The sequence below is a fragment of the Borostomias antarcticus genome (genome assembly GCF_949987555.1).
Source record: "Borostomias antarcticus genome assembly, chromosome: 2".
NCBI lineage: Eukaryota > Metazoa > Chordata > Actinopteri > Stomiiformes > Stomiidae > Borostomias > Borostomias antarcticus.
Window position 1 is genome coordinate 827,605 of NC_140235.1, and position 14,187 is coordinate 841,791.

The 14,187-nt window shown below is 47.7% G+C and overlaps 1 protein-coding gene across 1 annotated transcript; it reads left to right on the forward strand.

Moving 5' to 3' along the window:
• The first annotated feature begins 1,993 nt into the window (after window positions 1-1,993).
• On the forward strand, window positions 1,994-13,712 carry rab11fip2 (RAB11 family interacting protein 2 (class I)). Its single transcript, XM_084457169.1, has 5 exons — window positions 1,994-2,388; window positions 7,969-8,372; window positions 9,422-9,755; window positions 10,519-10,591; window positions 13,422-13,712. The coding sequence occupies exons 1-5, from the start codon at window positions 2,036-2,038 to the stop codon at window positions 13,644-13,646; spliced, it is 1,389 nt and encodes a 462-aa protein (XP_084313295.1). The 5' UTR covers window positions 1,994-2,035; the 3' UTR covers window positions 13,647-13,712.
• The last annotated feature ends 475 nt before the right edge of the window (window positions 13,713-14,187 follow it).

Genomic DNA, 14,187 nt, shown 5'->3' on the forward strand with positions numbered 1-14,187 from the left:
GGTGGATTCTGGGGGGAATGTGTGTTGTGGATTCTTTTAGTTAGTTAATTCACCCTAGACTGTGGACGGAGTTATTTATTATGTTTGACGTTCTTCTGGTTCTCGTCGTTGAGTTGTTGTTTGAGTGCAATAGACACAAGTATGTAGAGAATGTTGCTGTGATTCCTGGGAGAATTCCCATAATGCTCTCTGTAGACGAGCCCCAAAATAACCCATATACCATGGTCTTTATCAATCCTTAAGTGCGGTGTGAATAAGTGCAAACATAATGCATACATAAATTCTCTAGTAAACCATTATTACACAAAATACATCTTGGTTAAATGTTTGTAAGCTATTAATTGATGGATGCTTTAAAGATAGGTTAATATAAAGCATTTCTCAGCTTTGGATTTCCCTTTCTTAATCAAACTGTGCACATGTTATCCCTCCTTGTCAGTTTGGACACCATCACATTATGCTATTTCCTGGTGTTTGAACAGACTTTGACACAGAATGGCAGGGTGGAAATGCACCTCCAAAGCCTGAAACGCTTTATGTAGCCCACTGCCTGATATTTCTCTAAGCCATGCCATTTCATTTAGAGATGCACTCTAGATAAATATAATAATCTTACTTTGATGGATGGCCCAGCCTCAACCCTGGGAGTTTGGTATGTAGGCTAGGCTACACTGCACTTCATAGCAGGATGATAAAACCAACATTGGCAGGTGTGTTTGGTTAAGATGCACTTGTCAAGTGGGATGACATGCATGTCTGTATTCATTCAAATGAACCCCTTATCTGCGCCTCCATGCCGCACTCAAGACAAAGCACTTCCTGTTTGTCTGGTGTACCTCTGTCAAGTGTACCCCTGCTCTCCTGCCCTGGTAGGAACCTCAGGGGTGTCTGGGCCAGACTGAGCCCCCCCCATACACCACACACACACACACACACACACACACACACACACACACACACACACACACACACACACACACACACACACACACACACACACACACACACACACACACACACACACACACACACACACACACACACAAAACACTATTCTACAGTTGTAGTTCCAAATATTTCCACTCCAATTTTGGACCAGAAGTTTGTGTGTTAAAAAAGAAAAAGAAAAAAATACGGGGCCATTTTTATTTTCCATGGTAACATCAAAGCTTGAACTCTCAGAGTGGAACCGGATGTGACGTTTTTGTGCAGAAGTAGGAAGTGAGTATGTAGTGGAGGATGGAGAGGACTGCAGCTCTGGGGCTTGTGAAAGACACACATTACATGTTGTTTATCATGTATAATTGAATTGAATGAATGAATACATCTTTCAGTCTTGTTGAAAATGAGAAGAAGGCCCAGGTACGTGACGTGTGTGTGAGCCAGGGAGAGAGCTAGCCTCGCTAGCACTAGTTAGCCATGTAGCTTAGCTTGGAAGCTAATGCTAACATGGACAACACAGCTGTCCAGTGATGGGTTAGCTTAGCTTAGCAACTAAAATGAGATAGCCTTGTCATTATTCAAATATTCCTCTTGTAGAATAGCAGTTAGGCAACAAACTGTATTAGTTTGAGTGAAGTGTCACATTGAAGCTGGTGTATCTGAGCTAGCTAAGGGTGTTAGCATGATGCTAGCCGGTCGAGCTAACTAGCTAGCTATCAAAGTTATATTACTGTTATATAAGTTATATTATATTGTTATTATCCTCTGTCACTTTGTACTTTCAGATGCTTTTCTCAACACCAGGTGCTTGGATGTCTGTGAGAAGATGAAAGACTGCATGAGATGGATTGAGGGAACAGGCTAGGTCGTGGAAGACAGATAGCACACTTTCTTTATGTTAATATTAATATAGCACACTTTCTTTATGTTAATATCTATCTAGCTAATGTCATACACTTACATTACCTACCAAGATGAGGACCAACCTCCAGTGACATAGGCCTATGTTGATACAGCAATCATAATTGACACTAAAATCAAATCACGTGCACAGACCTTTGATCGATCAAACAGTAAGTCAATTGAATCGATCATGTCACTGGCAGAACAGTCCCAAAAGTGGTTCCCAACTCATGTCCAAGCCACGGTTCTCCAAGCAACTGATCTGCAACCGAAGGGGAAGAATGGTACCAATGATGCCTACACCATCATCCAGCTGGGCAAGGAGAAGTACTCGACATCTGTGGCGGAGAAAACACTGAACGCTGTCTGGAGAGAAGAAGCCTCGTTTGAGTTGCCAGGTTTGATCTTGGAGGGCAACCCGGAGATCTATGAGCTGTGCTTTATAGTGATGCATCGCTCCTTGGTTGGGATGGATAAATTCTTGGGCCAGCGATCGGTCAACCTTAATGAAATATTTGACAACAAGCAACGAAGGAAAACTGAGTAAGTGTCAGAAGCAAGTCTTTTGGTTTGTCCCCCTGAATACAAAATAGAAAACAAGCCGATGCAGGGTTTGCGTTTCTCCAGTTATACTTCCCCTCTTGTGTTAATGTGACAAGAATGAAAAATCCTAATAGTTTGAGGAAGGAGGAAAGGGGAAATGGTTTGTTGATTAAGAGACAGGTTGGTCATGATTAGCCAATTTCCTTACATGGAAGTTCAGAACAGAACACATGATGAGAGTGCGATGGTGATGAAATGGTTGTGTTGAATCATGATCGGGCCAGAGCAGGGCTGTGTTGAATCATGAATCGGGCCAGAGCAGGGCTGTGTTGAATCATGAATCGGGTCAGAGCAGGGCTGTGTTGAATCATGAATCGGGTCAGAGCAGGGCTGTGTTGAATCATGATCGGTCCAGAGCTGGGCTGTGTTGAATCATGAATCGGGTCAGAGCAGAGCTGTGTTGAATCATGATTGGGTCAGAGCTGGGCTGTGTTGAATCATGATCGGGTCAGAGCTGGGCTGTGTTAAATCATGATTGGGTCAGAGCAGGGCTGTGTTAAATCATGAATCGGGTCAGAGCTGGGCTGTGTTAAATCAAGATCGGTCCAGAGCAGGGCTGTGTTGAATCATGAATCGGGTCAGAGCAGGGCTGTGTTGAATCATGAATCGGTCCAGAGCTGGGCTGTGTTGAATCATGATTGGGTCAGAGCTGGGCTGTGTTGAATCATGATTGGGTCAGAGCTGGGCTGTGTTAAATCATGATTGGGTCAGAGCAGGGCTGTGTTAAATCATGATTGGGTCAGAGCTGGGCTGTGTTAAATCATGATTGGGTCAGAGCTGGGCTGTGTTAAATCATGATTGGGTCAGAGCTGGGCTGTGTTAAATCATGATTGGGTCAGAGCAGGGCTGTGTTAAATCATGATTGGGTCAGAGCTGGGCTGTGTTAAATCATGAATCGGGTCAGAGCTGGGCTGTGTTAAATCATGAATCGGTCCAGAGCAGGGCTGTGTTAAATCATGATCGGGCCAGAGCTGGGCTGTGTTAAATCATGAATCGGGTCAGAACTGGGCTAAGCCTGTGTCTCTTTGTAGTCAGTTTTCTTACACAGCCTAATGGTTGAAGATCAGGCTGACTAGGCCTAATAAACCTGTCATAATTCTGCCCTTACACTTGTGATGTTAAGCTCCTTTCATATTTACCAGTGGTTTCTTGAAATTGAGCAATATAAGATATTGATCTTTTTTTGCAATAAAGTGTTCTCCCATTAAATATACTGGCCTGGGCTCGATTGATTTGAACCCAGTGGCTAAACTTCTGTGTCATAGTGGGCTGTGTCATAGTGGGCTGTGTCATAGTGGGCTGTGTTATAGTGTGTTCTAGTGGGCTGTGTCATAGTGGACTGTGTCATAGTGGGCTGTGTCATAGTGGACTGTGTCATAGTGGGCTGTGTCATAGTGGGCTGTGTCATAGTGGGCTGTGTCATAGTGGGCTGTGTCATAGTGGGCTGTGTCATAGTGGGCTGTGTCATAGTGGGCTGTGTCATAGTGGACTGTGTCATAGTGGGCTGTGTTATAGTGGGCTGTGTCATAGTGGGCTGTGTTATAGTGGGCTGTGTCATAGTGGGCTGTGTCATAGTGGACTGTGTTATAGTGGGCTGTGTCATAGTGGGCTGTGTCATAGTGGACTGTGTCATAGTGGGCTGTGTTATAGTGGGCTGTGTCATAGTGGGCTGTGTTATAGTGGGCTGTGTCATAGTGGGCTGTGTCATAGTGGGCTGTGTCATAGTGGGCTTTGTCATAGTGGGCTGTGTTCTAGTGGGCTGTGTCATAGTGGCTGTGTCATAGTGGGTTGTGTTATAGTGGGCTGTGTTCTAGTGGGCTGTGTCCTAGTGGGTTGTGTTCTAGTGGGCTGTGTTCTAGTGGGCTGTGTCATAGTGGGTTGTGTTCTAGTGGGCTGTGTTCTAGTGGGCTGTGTCCTAGTGGGCTGTGTCATAGTGGGCTGTGTCCTAGTGGGCTGTGTTATAGTGGGCTGTGTTATAGTGGGCTGTGTTATAGTGGGCTGTGTCATAGTGGGCTGTGTCATAGTGGGCTGTGTTCTAGTGGGCTGTGTCATAGTGGGCTGTGTTCTAGTGGGCTGTGTCATAGTGGGCTGTGTCATAGTGGGCTGTGTTCTAGTGGGCTGTGTCATAGTGGGCTGTGTTCTAGTGGGCTGTGTCATAGTGGGCTGTGTCATAGTGGGTTGTGTTCTAGTGGGCTGTGTTCTAGTGGGCTGTGTTCTAGTGGGCTGTGTCATAGTGGGCTGTGTCCTAGTGGACTGTGTCATAGTGGGCTGTGTTATAGTGGGCTGTGTCATAGTGGGCTGCGTCATAGTGGGCTGCGTCATAGTGGGCTGTGTTATAGTGGGCTGTGTTATAGTGGGCTGTGTTATAGTGGGCTGTGTTCTAGTGGGCTGTGTCATAGTGGGCTGTGTCCTAGTGGGCTGTGTTATAGTGGACTGTGTTATAGTGGGCTGTGTCATAGTGGGCTGTGTTATAGTGGGCTGTGTCATAGTGGGCTGTGTTATAGTGGGCTGTGTCATAGTGGGCTGTGTTATAGTGGGCTGTGTTATAGTGGGCTGTGTCATAGTGGGCTGTGTCATAGTGGGCTGTGTTCTAGTGGGCTGTGTCATAGTGGGCTGTGTTATAGTGGGCTGTGTCCTAGTGGGCTGTGTTCTAGTGGGCTGTGTTCTAGTGGGCTGTGTCATAGTGGGCTGTGTTATAGTGGGCTGTGTCCTAGTGGGCTGTGTTCTAGTGGGCTGTGTTCTAGTGGGCTGTGTCATAGTGGGCTGTGTTATAGTGTGCTGTGTCCTAGTGGGCTGTGTTCTAGTGGGCTGTGTTCTAGTGGGCTGTGTCATAGTGGGCTGTGTCATAGTGGGCTGTGTCATAGTGGGCTGTGTCCTAGTGGGCTGTGTCATAGTGGGCTGTGTCATAGTGGGCTGTGTCATAGTGGACTGTGTCATAGTGGGCTGTGTTATAGTGGGCTGTGTCATAGTGGGCTGCGTCATAGTGGGCTGTGTTATAGTGGGCTGTGTTATAGTGGGCTGTGTTATAGTGGGCTGTGTTCTAGTGGGCTGTGTCATAGTGGGCTGTGTCCTAGTGGGCTGTGTTATAGTGGGCTGTGTTATAGTGGGCTGTGTTATAGTGGGCTGTGTCATAGTGGGCTGTGTTATAGTGGGCTGTGTCCTAGTGGGCTGTGTTCTAGTGGGCTGTGTCATAGTGGGCTGTGTTATAGTGGGCTGTGTCCTAGTGGGCTGTGTTCTAGTGGGCTGTGTTCTAGTGGGCTGTGTCATAGTGGGCTGTGTTATAGTGGGCTGTGTCCTAGTGGGCTGTGTTCTAGTGGGCTGTGTTCTAGTGGGCTGTGTCATAGTGGGCTGTGTTATAGTGTGCTGTGTCCTAGTGGGCTGTGTCCTAGTGGGCTGTGTTCTAGTGGGCTGTGTTCTAGTGGGCTGTGTCATAGTGGGCTGTGTCATAGTGGGCTGTGTTATAGTGTGCTGTGTCATAGTGGGCTGTGTCCTAGTGGGCTGTGTTCTAGTGGGCTGTGTTATAGTGTGCTGTGTCATAGTGGGCTGTGTTATAGTGGGCTGTGTTCTAGTGGGCTGTGTCATAGTGGGCTGTGTCATAGTGGGCTGTGTCATAGTGTGCTGTGTCCTAGTGGGCTGTGTCCTAGTGGGCTGTGTCCTAGTGGGCTGTGTCATAGTGGGCTGTGTCATAGTGGGCTGTGTTCTAGTGGGCTGTGTCCTAGTGGGCTGTGTTCTAGTGGGCTGTGTCATAGTGGGCTGTGTTATAGTGGGCTGTGTCATAGTGGGCTGTGTTCTAGTGGGCTGTGTAAGCTGTCTGCTAAGCTGTACCATAGCATCGGCCATGTTTGAGGCCTCCTCTGGCTGAATGTGGTGGAGCTCGCTAAACATGTCTAGTTAGTCACTCTCACATAGTCACTCACTCATTGCTCACTCACACATGGGCTGTTTCCAGCGCTGCTCAGAATGGAGGAATGACTCGCCCTGGCTGGGGGGGAGGCTTTATTTGTACAGTTAATTTGGGGTGTGTAATAACCTAGCCCTAACTATTGTATGCACAGGCATTTGTTGTAGTCTAACCACAAGTGTAGGCATGCTAGGTTGTGCCGGGTGGAAGAGAAACATTCTGAATGGGATCTGGTGTCAATTAGCCGATGGCACATGTCATCATGCAAACACGTTAGCCCACTTCCTGTTCACCCACTGGGAGGGGCGAATCGCGATATGTCATAATCAGCGTTGATGGTTGTATTTATTTAAGGGTCTTGAGTTGATGCACCTCCAGGGTTTGTAGTCATTCAGCGCAGAGCTGTAACGGATGTGCCAGTGGAGCTGGTAATCCCACACAGTTGACACCCTGACAATGAGGCCTAAGCTCTCGCTAGCGCGTCCCCGTTCGCCGCGTCCCTCCGCAGGGCTTCTGAACTGACACGCTGGAGGAGGAGTGCGCCTTGACATCTGAGTAGGCAGCCCCTAATTATCGCGCACCTGTGTTTGTTGATTGTGAGGAGTTTCCCAGCGGGCCGGGCAGAGTGGGAGTATTGTGGTTCCAGGCCGAGGGAGGTTTATCTTGGCCTTGACGCCCATGTGAAGCACAGCGCCGGCCCCCTCTCAGCATGTCCCTGATGGCTCTGGACAGAGCGCAGTATGGGAATCTGACCAGCCAGGCCCCACATGCATATAGGTGCACCTCCAGTCCGTCTCTGGGTAGAAAATATCATCACTGTCCACTTCTCATCTGCTTCTCCCATGAGAGGAGTGAGGCCGGCCAACGCAGACAGAAGGAGCTTGTGCTCATGGAAGGGTTGGAATTTCATAGTATGCCAACGATGGTTTAAAGCTGGTTCATAGTGACCCAGCAAGACTATTCAGAATAAGATTGCGACCATGTCTACATTGTTACTGTCTACCAACTGTTTGCTAGAGCTCCCTATATAGGGCAGTTCACATTAGCATGTATGAATTGCAGGGTTGTGCTGCACCATTGCCTTTGTAATTTCCCAATTGCTTGTCATAGCAGTTCTGAACAAAGGGCAGATTTGTGCAAATGTCGCCTCTTTTTCCTCCCGGCCGAGGCATCAATCCCATTACTTCCAGCAGAAAGAGCACAGAGGTTAAACAAACAGGAGCGGGAGAATGGCCTGGCCAGGACACATTATTACACATTCTTTTCCAGATTCGGTTAGCAGGGAATTATGTTTATCCTTTGTATAATATGGGTACACGGACAGGCAAAAAAAAGTTCAAATGATGTAGGCCTAGCTCAACAATGTTGGGTTTTTTCAAATGCATTTGGGGGATCCCTTGTAGACGTTAGCTACCTGCCTCTGTCTCAACAGACACAAGATGGGATCAAATTTGTCAGCAAAAGGAATGATTTTAAAATAGATTTGGCAAATATTTGGTGTCAAGTTTGAATAGTCTAGTTGTTGCATTTGCTTAGAACATTCTGGAAAGTTGTATTCATTTTAGCCTCATGACTAGGAACTGCCCACACACATAACTGATTGCTGTGTGTCTTCTCAGCTGGTACTCGCTGGAGTCCAGGCCCGGTAAGAAGAAGAAGGAGAGAGGCAGGATTCAGGTCAGCATCCAGTTCATGAGGAACAACATGACCGCCAGCATGTTTGACCTCTCCATGAAGGACAAGCCCCGGTCACCCTTCTCCAAGCTCAAGGACAAGATGAAGGGGCGGAAGCACGATGGCGGCTACTCGGACACGTCTTCGGCCATCTTGCCCCGCTCGGCCTTATGTGACCCGGAGCCCCAGCGACGGCCCTCTGCCCCGGAGCCCTCTCAGCCCGAGGCCAAGGCCAAGAGACCTCTGCTGCTTGGCTCCCACAAGCTCTCCGCTGCCCACTCCATGTCTGACCTCATCGGGACCCACTTCCGCCCCAAACTGGACTCCATGAACTCCATAGAGGAAGGAGGTGAGGAGAGTCTTTGTTTTGGGCTGCATGCAGGGCAGTTTGTGTGTTAATGTCTTTGTTTTGGGCTGCATGCAGGGCAGTTTGTGTGTTAATGTCTTTGTTTTGGGCTGCATGCAGGGCAGTTTGTGTGTTAATGTCTTTGTTTTGGGCTGCATGCAGGGCAGTTTGAGTGTTAATGTCTTTGTTTTGGGCTGCATGCAGGGCAGTTTGAGTGTTAATGTCTTTGTTTTGGGCTGCATGCAGGGCAGTTTGTGTGTTAATGTCTTTGGGCTGCATGCAGGGCAGTTTGTGTGTTAATGTCTTTGGGCTGCATGCAGGGCAGTTTGAGTGTTAATGTCTTTGTTTTGGGCTGCATGCAGGGCAGTTTGTGTGTTAATGTCTTTGGGCTGCATGCAGGGCAGTTTGTGTGTTAATGTCTTTGGGCTGCATGCAGGGCAGTTTGAGTGTTAATGTCTTTGTTTTGGGCTGCATGCAGGGCAGTTTGTGTGTTAATGTCTTTGGGCTGCATGCAGGGCAGTTTGTGTGTTAATGTCTTTGGGCTGCATGCAGGGCAGTTTGTGTGTTAATGTCTTTGTTTTGGGCTGCATGTAGGGCAGTTTGAGTGTAATGTCTTTGTTTTGGGCTGCATGCAGGGCAGTTTGAGTGTTAATGTCTTTGGGCTGCATGCAGGGCAGTTTGTGTGTTAATGTCTTTGTTTTGGGCTGCATGCAGGGCAGTTTGAGTGTTAATGTCTTTGTTTTGGCTTTGTTACTACAGCTATTAGTGTAAAATAAACACACAGCAATGTAAAATATTAAGATTTATTCAAAACGAAGCATCATTCCCTCAATTCCGCCGAGCAAAATAGTTCCCCTAACAAATGGGTAGCCAAGCAACAACAACAACTACAATGCATTGGATCAAATGGGAGGCGCATTAATACTGAAAATGGAATGATATGCGGTCCCAGGTGTGCGTTACAAAGTATTTTAACACGGCTTCCAGCCAATCAGAATCAAGAACCAGAACTAACCGTTGTATAATGTGTGTTTTGTGCCTGGGGGGTGTAGCGTCCCCTCACCGGCGGTCTCACAGCGAGGTCCCCGGCTGTCCAGACGGCGAGGCGCACGCCGACCCCTTCACCGGTATCAGCGACACCCTGCCACAGAAATACGCCACGCTCCCACGCAACCGCAACCCGTTCGACGGGGAGGGGCACGCGTGGGAACGCAAGGAGAAGAAGGAGAAGGTCAGCCTTCTGGAGCGCGTGACCGGGAAGAAGGAAGGACGCAAGACCAGCAACGGCGGGCGTTCGGGGAGCTCCGGGGACCTGCGGTCACCCAACCCCTTCAGCGGGGACACGCAGGGGGACACCAACCCCTTCAGCTCGCACTTCAAACCCAGGTAGGAGCGTCGCTCGGGAGACCTGGGCTGAGTTTCCCAGAGGCATCGTAGCGCTACGTTCATCGTAAGCTATGGCGTTCATCGTAGCGCTATGTTCATCATAAGCTATGGCGTTCATCGTAGCGCTACGTTCATCGTAAGCTATGGCGTTCATCGTAGCGCTACATTCATCGTAAGCTATGCCGTTCATCGTAGCGCTACGTTCATCGTAAGCTATGGCGTTCATCGTAGCGCTACATTCATCGTAAGCTATGCCGTTCATCGTAGCGCTACGTTCATCGTAAGCTATGGCGTTCATCGTAGCGCTACGATGCCTCTGGGAAACTCAGCCCTGAACACTGGTGGCCGTTCCCTCAGCTGCCCGAGTCCCAGACATTTATTGAAGTCATATCCGTTTCCTGTTTCACACAGCGGCAGTTGCTGGGCGCTTTGGCCAACTTGTGCTTTATCAGAGTGGAAGGTGTCATTAGTGGCTCTTTAGAGAGACCAGCCTTGATAACGGGCTCCTTTGAGCTGCAGTAATGAGATCTGCTGTGGAGATACACCACCCAATTAAGCACTTATCTCTCTGCAGGCACAAGTCCATCATGTTCGCGGCTGTGTGCTGTATCTCAGCAGTCCGTCAGGGTTGAGGCAGAAGTAACGAGGGGGCGGAGCTCTAACGGCCAGGCTGATTATATTACCTGGCCCATGTGTAAACAGCGCACCATGTCGGTAAGGGCTTGTCTGATAACTGACTCTACTCTACATGGATGTGTTGCAGTGATAAAAAGCCCAGCAGCAACGAAGACATCACCTACGGCCGGAAAGCCAGAACCAACCACAGCAAGAAGAATGTAAGACTTATTCTAAACAGAAAAGGGCCAATAGAGGTTTAGTTCTTGAGAATCCTCTGTAGATGAAAAGGCAGCATGTCTCCAAATACCCTGTCGTGATTTTAGTGTGATCCCTTTCATATAAGAAATGGTAATAGAACAATCTAATTAGGCAAAAAACATAGTCATTCAGTTGTTTGTGAGTTTCGGAACGCCACCAACTTTTAATTGGGTCTCGTTTGACATTTCGACTGGCTCTCTTGATCCCTGAGTGCTGTCCTTCACACCTCAGCATGAGTGTCATATTAACTAATTAACAGCTAAACCTGCCCATCTTTTCTGATCTGCTCATAATTGTGAGCTGTGTGAAGCTTCGGTCTCGGAGGTCAGGTGTAGGATTGTATTTCACTACTAGCATAATTAGAGCATTTGGTTGAGAAGAGACATTTCATTGTTTTTATATTCTGGACAAGCGGACCATTTGACACATTATTTCTTCATCTTTATGCTTCCATTTATTCATTTTTTTTTTTTTCAACAGTTCATGTAAAACCTATATGGCAATATAATACTTGTAGTTGAAATGGTAAATGAACTGCACTTATATAGCGCTTTTATCTAAAGCTTTACAATGGCCTCTTCTTCACTCATTCACACACAATGGCGCCTGTGGCAGAGAATCCAAACAGCTTTGATCTTAAAAGACACAACTCAAGAAAATAAAAGGTTCTACTCCCATCCCCTTTAAATCATACATGCCATGCAAGGTGCTAGCCTGCTCATTGGGAGCAGTTTGGGGCTCAGTGTCTTGACCAAGGACACTTCGACATGTGGACAGGAGGTGGCGGGATTCGAACCGCCGACCCTGCGATCACTGGACGACCCGCTCTACCACTGAGCCACAGCCGGCCCGTTTATTGGCCATTACATTGCAGAACTGCATGGTGTGAGAATGAGCAGCAGCCAAAGTGACGTCTAAAGGAGAGACAGGATGCTGAGAATGGCTTTCCTCACCTCTCTCTCTGGGTGTTGAGGGTTGTCTGAACGCCACACGTGTGCTCCTGCAGCACCCAGCAGAAACCCAGCCTCCATTTTGTCTGCTTTCAGGCTCTAATTAACCACGGAGGTGGGAGGGAAGAGGGCGCGAGCGTCCAGAGGACCACGCTTTTAGACTGTCAAAGCAGAGCTCATTAGAAACGGTAATGAGGCAAGCGAGCGCCTTATCTCCTCTCTACCGGTCGAGGAACCAGCGCTCATCATCATCATCATCATCATCATCATCACTCTGCTGGTTCCCTTATCTCCTCTCTACCGCTCGGAGGAACCAGCGCTCATCATCATCATCATCATCATCATCATCACTCTGCTGGTTCCCTTATCTCCTCTCTACCGGTCGGAGGAACCAGCGCTCATCATCATCATCATCATCATCATCATCATCACTCTGCTGGTTCCCTTATCTCCTCTCTACCGGAGGAGGAACCAGCGCTCATCATCATCATCATCATCATCATCATCACTCTGCTGGTTCCCTTATCTCCTCTCTACCGGAGGAGGAACCAGCGCTCATCATCATCATCATCATCATCATCATCATCATCATCATCATCAGTCTGCTGGTTCAGTCGTTTCCTGGTCTCTGTCTTCAGCCACTACAGCAGTCAGACTACAGCCTCCCGGCTCTGCCTGTTTTCCATCCCATAATAACCAGCGCTCATCACCACTCTGCTGGTTCAGTCGTTTCCAGGTCTCTGTCTTCAGCCACTACAGCAGCTAGACTACAGCCTCACGGCTCTGCCTGTTTTCCATCCCATAATAACCAGCGCCGCTCACATGCAGGAAGTCTAATATGAAAGTAAGCCGGTAGTCACGGTGATTGGATCTCTTCACACACGTTAAACTTGTTCTCAGACAAGTGCATTATTTCTCAAGATGCTTTCCCTGTTTTGTCTACAAGGAATGCCGAGTTCCCAAATAAGAAACTTAGTAAGTCATTGATTTGGGCGGTGGTCTCATTCAGCGTTCAGTAAATACCAGTAGAATACCTTGGGCACTTGGTCTGCACATGCTAGACTCTCTGCACAATAATCCTCCTTGATGGGGTCTGGGAGGGGAAGAGGATACGGGAGGTATTTTAAACAGGGTGATAGCCGGGGTTTTCTATCAGCTGGGTGGACGATGTCCAGCACCACCGTGATAACACAACTCGGAAGCTCATTAAAAACAACCAGGGCTCTTGTTGTCCCCGGTAACGGGGTGTGTACAAGCTGTGATGCTGCAGCCCACACGGTCTGTTCCCCAAAGAACTAACTCAGGGTTCACATGCACCTTTGTTTTTCTGTCCATTAGTCTGACCTTTTATACTGGAAATATGCACTCGGATGATTCCCCGGGAAGGACATTTCAGCTTCTTATCTTTATTGTAGTTATCAGTAGTGTTTAATCTTAATATGCAGCTCTTGTCATTATTATTTTATTATATATTTTTTATTGCCGAGCAGCTGCTCAAGGTCTTTTTCTGGCCTGTTTTTGGGAGGGAAATTTATGATTTAAAGGGGATGGGAGTAGAACCTTTTATTTTCTTGAGTTGTGTCTTTTAAGATCAAAGCTGTTTTGGATTCTCTGCCGAGGATATTTGGCTGTTCAGCCAGTCCATGTTTTTCTGATCAGATGAGCGCTGGTGTTTCAATAACGGCCTCTAATTAGTCTTGATTGCCACCAGAGAGAAATGGATGATGACAGATTATATATGTGACATTATTCTAGCCCCTCTGATTGGTCAGTTTTGTCTGTGCCCCTGCAGACAGTGAAGGTGTTTTTCATTGGTTCATAGCGCCGTGTTGTTCCTCAGGAAGCCAGCAAGGCGAACGCCGCCTCCTACAGCAGCCTGTCGTTTGAGGAGGTGGTCCACGAGCTGCTGAAGCAGAAGGAGGTGCAGAAGAGGAAGGACGCTCATATTCGGGAGCTGGAGGACTACATCGACGACCTTCTGGTGCGCGTGATGGAGGAGACGCCCAGCATCCTGCGCACGCCCTACGAGCCCAAACGCAAAGCGGGTAAAATCTCTAAAAAGTAGAGAATGGAAGAGCAGGAGGGTTCTGTTCTGGTCCATTCACAAGAATAACTCATGCATCGTGGATAACAGAGCAAAGTGAAAGATGGGATTCACTAATACCAAATCTGTCTTTTTATTTTAATTATTTACCTGTTACTAAAACTGCTTGACTGCAGTCCATGCTGTATACTTAGATTATATTTTGTATATTTTCATTTGAGTTTACACTGATTTATCAAACATTATACTATCGGGTAGTGAGGTACATGCAGTACAGTATGCCATTCGACCCACAGCTGTGGCAGTCGACCCTATTCTCCCAATCCTTCTACTGTTCTCTTTGATGTGGTACTTTCATTTCTCATTCCATTTCCTTTGCCTCTCACTGATGTCGTGTGACGCGTCCAACAAATCCATCAATTGACCTCAGGTGAGACCAGCGGGTTTCTGAGTCCTTGCTTTGTTCATCAGACTCTTAATTACAGTGCGAGATGTGAGCTCCTCCACTTTTTAAGTGTGGGAAGTTTCAGCGCCTGCATGCCTGAACACGGAGTCTTTCTAA

Bases quoted from the DNA above. Each gene is read 5' to 3' on its own strand.
- rab11fip2 (XM_084457169.1), top strand. From the start codon at position 2,036: ATGTCACTGGCAGAACAGTCCCAAAAGTGGTTCCCAACTCATGTCCAA. The intron at 8,373-9,421 runs GTGAGGAGAGTC...TGGGGGGTGTAG, and splicing joins GAACTCCATAGAGGAAGGAG to CGTCCCCTCACCGGCGGTCT. The intron at 10,592-13,421 runs GTAAGACTTATT...GTTGTTCCTCAG, and splicing joins CCAACCACAGCAAGAAGAAT to GAAGCCAGCAAGGCGAACGC.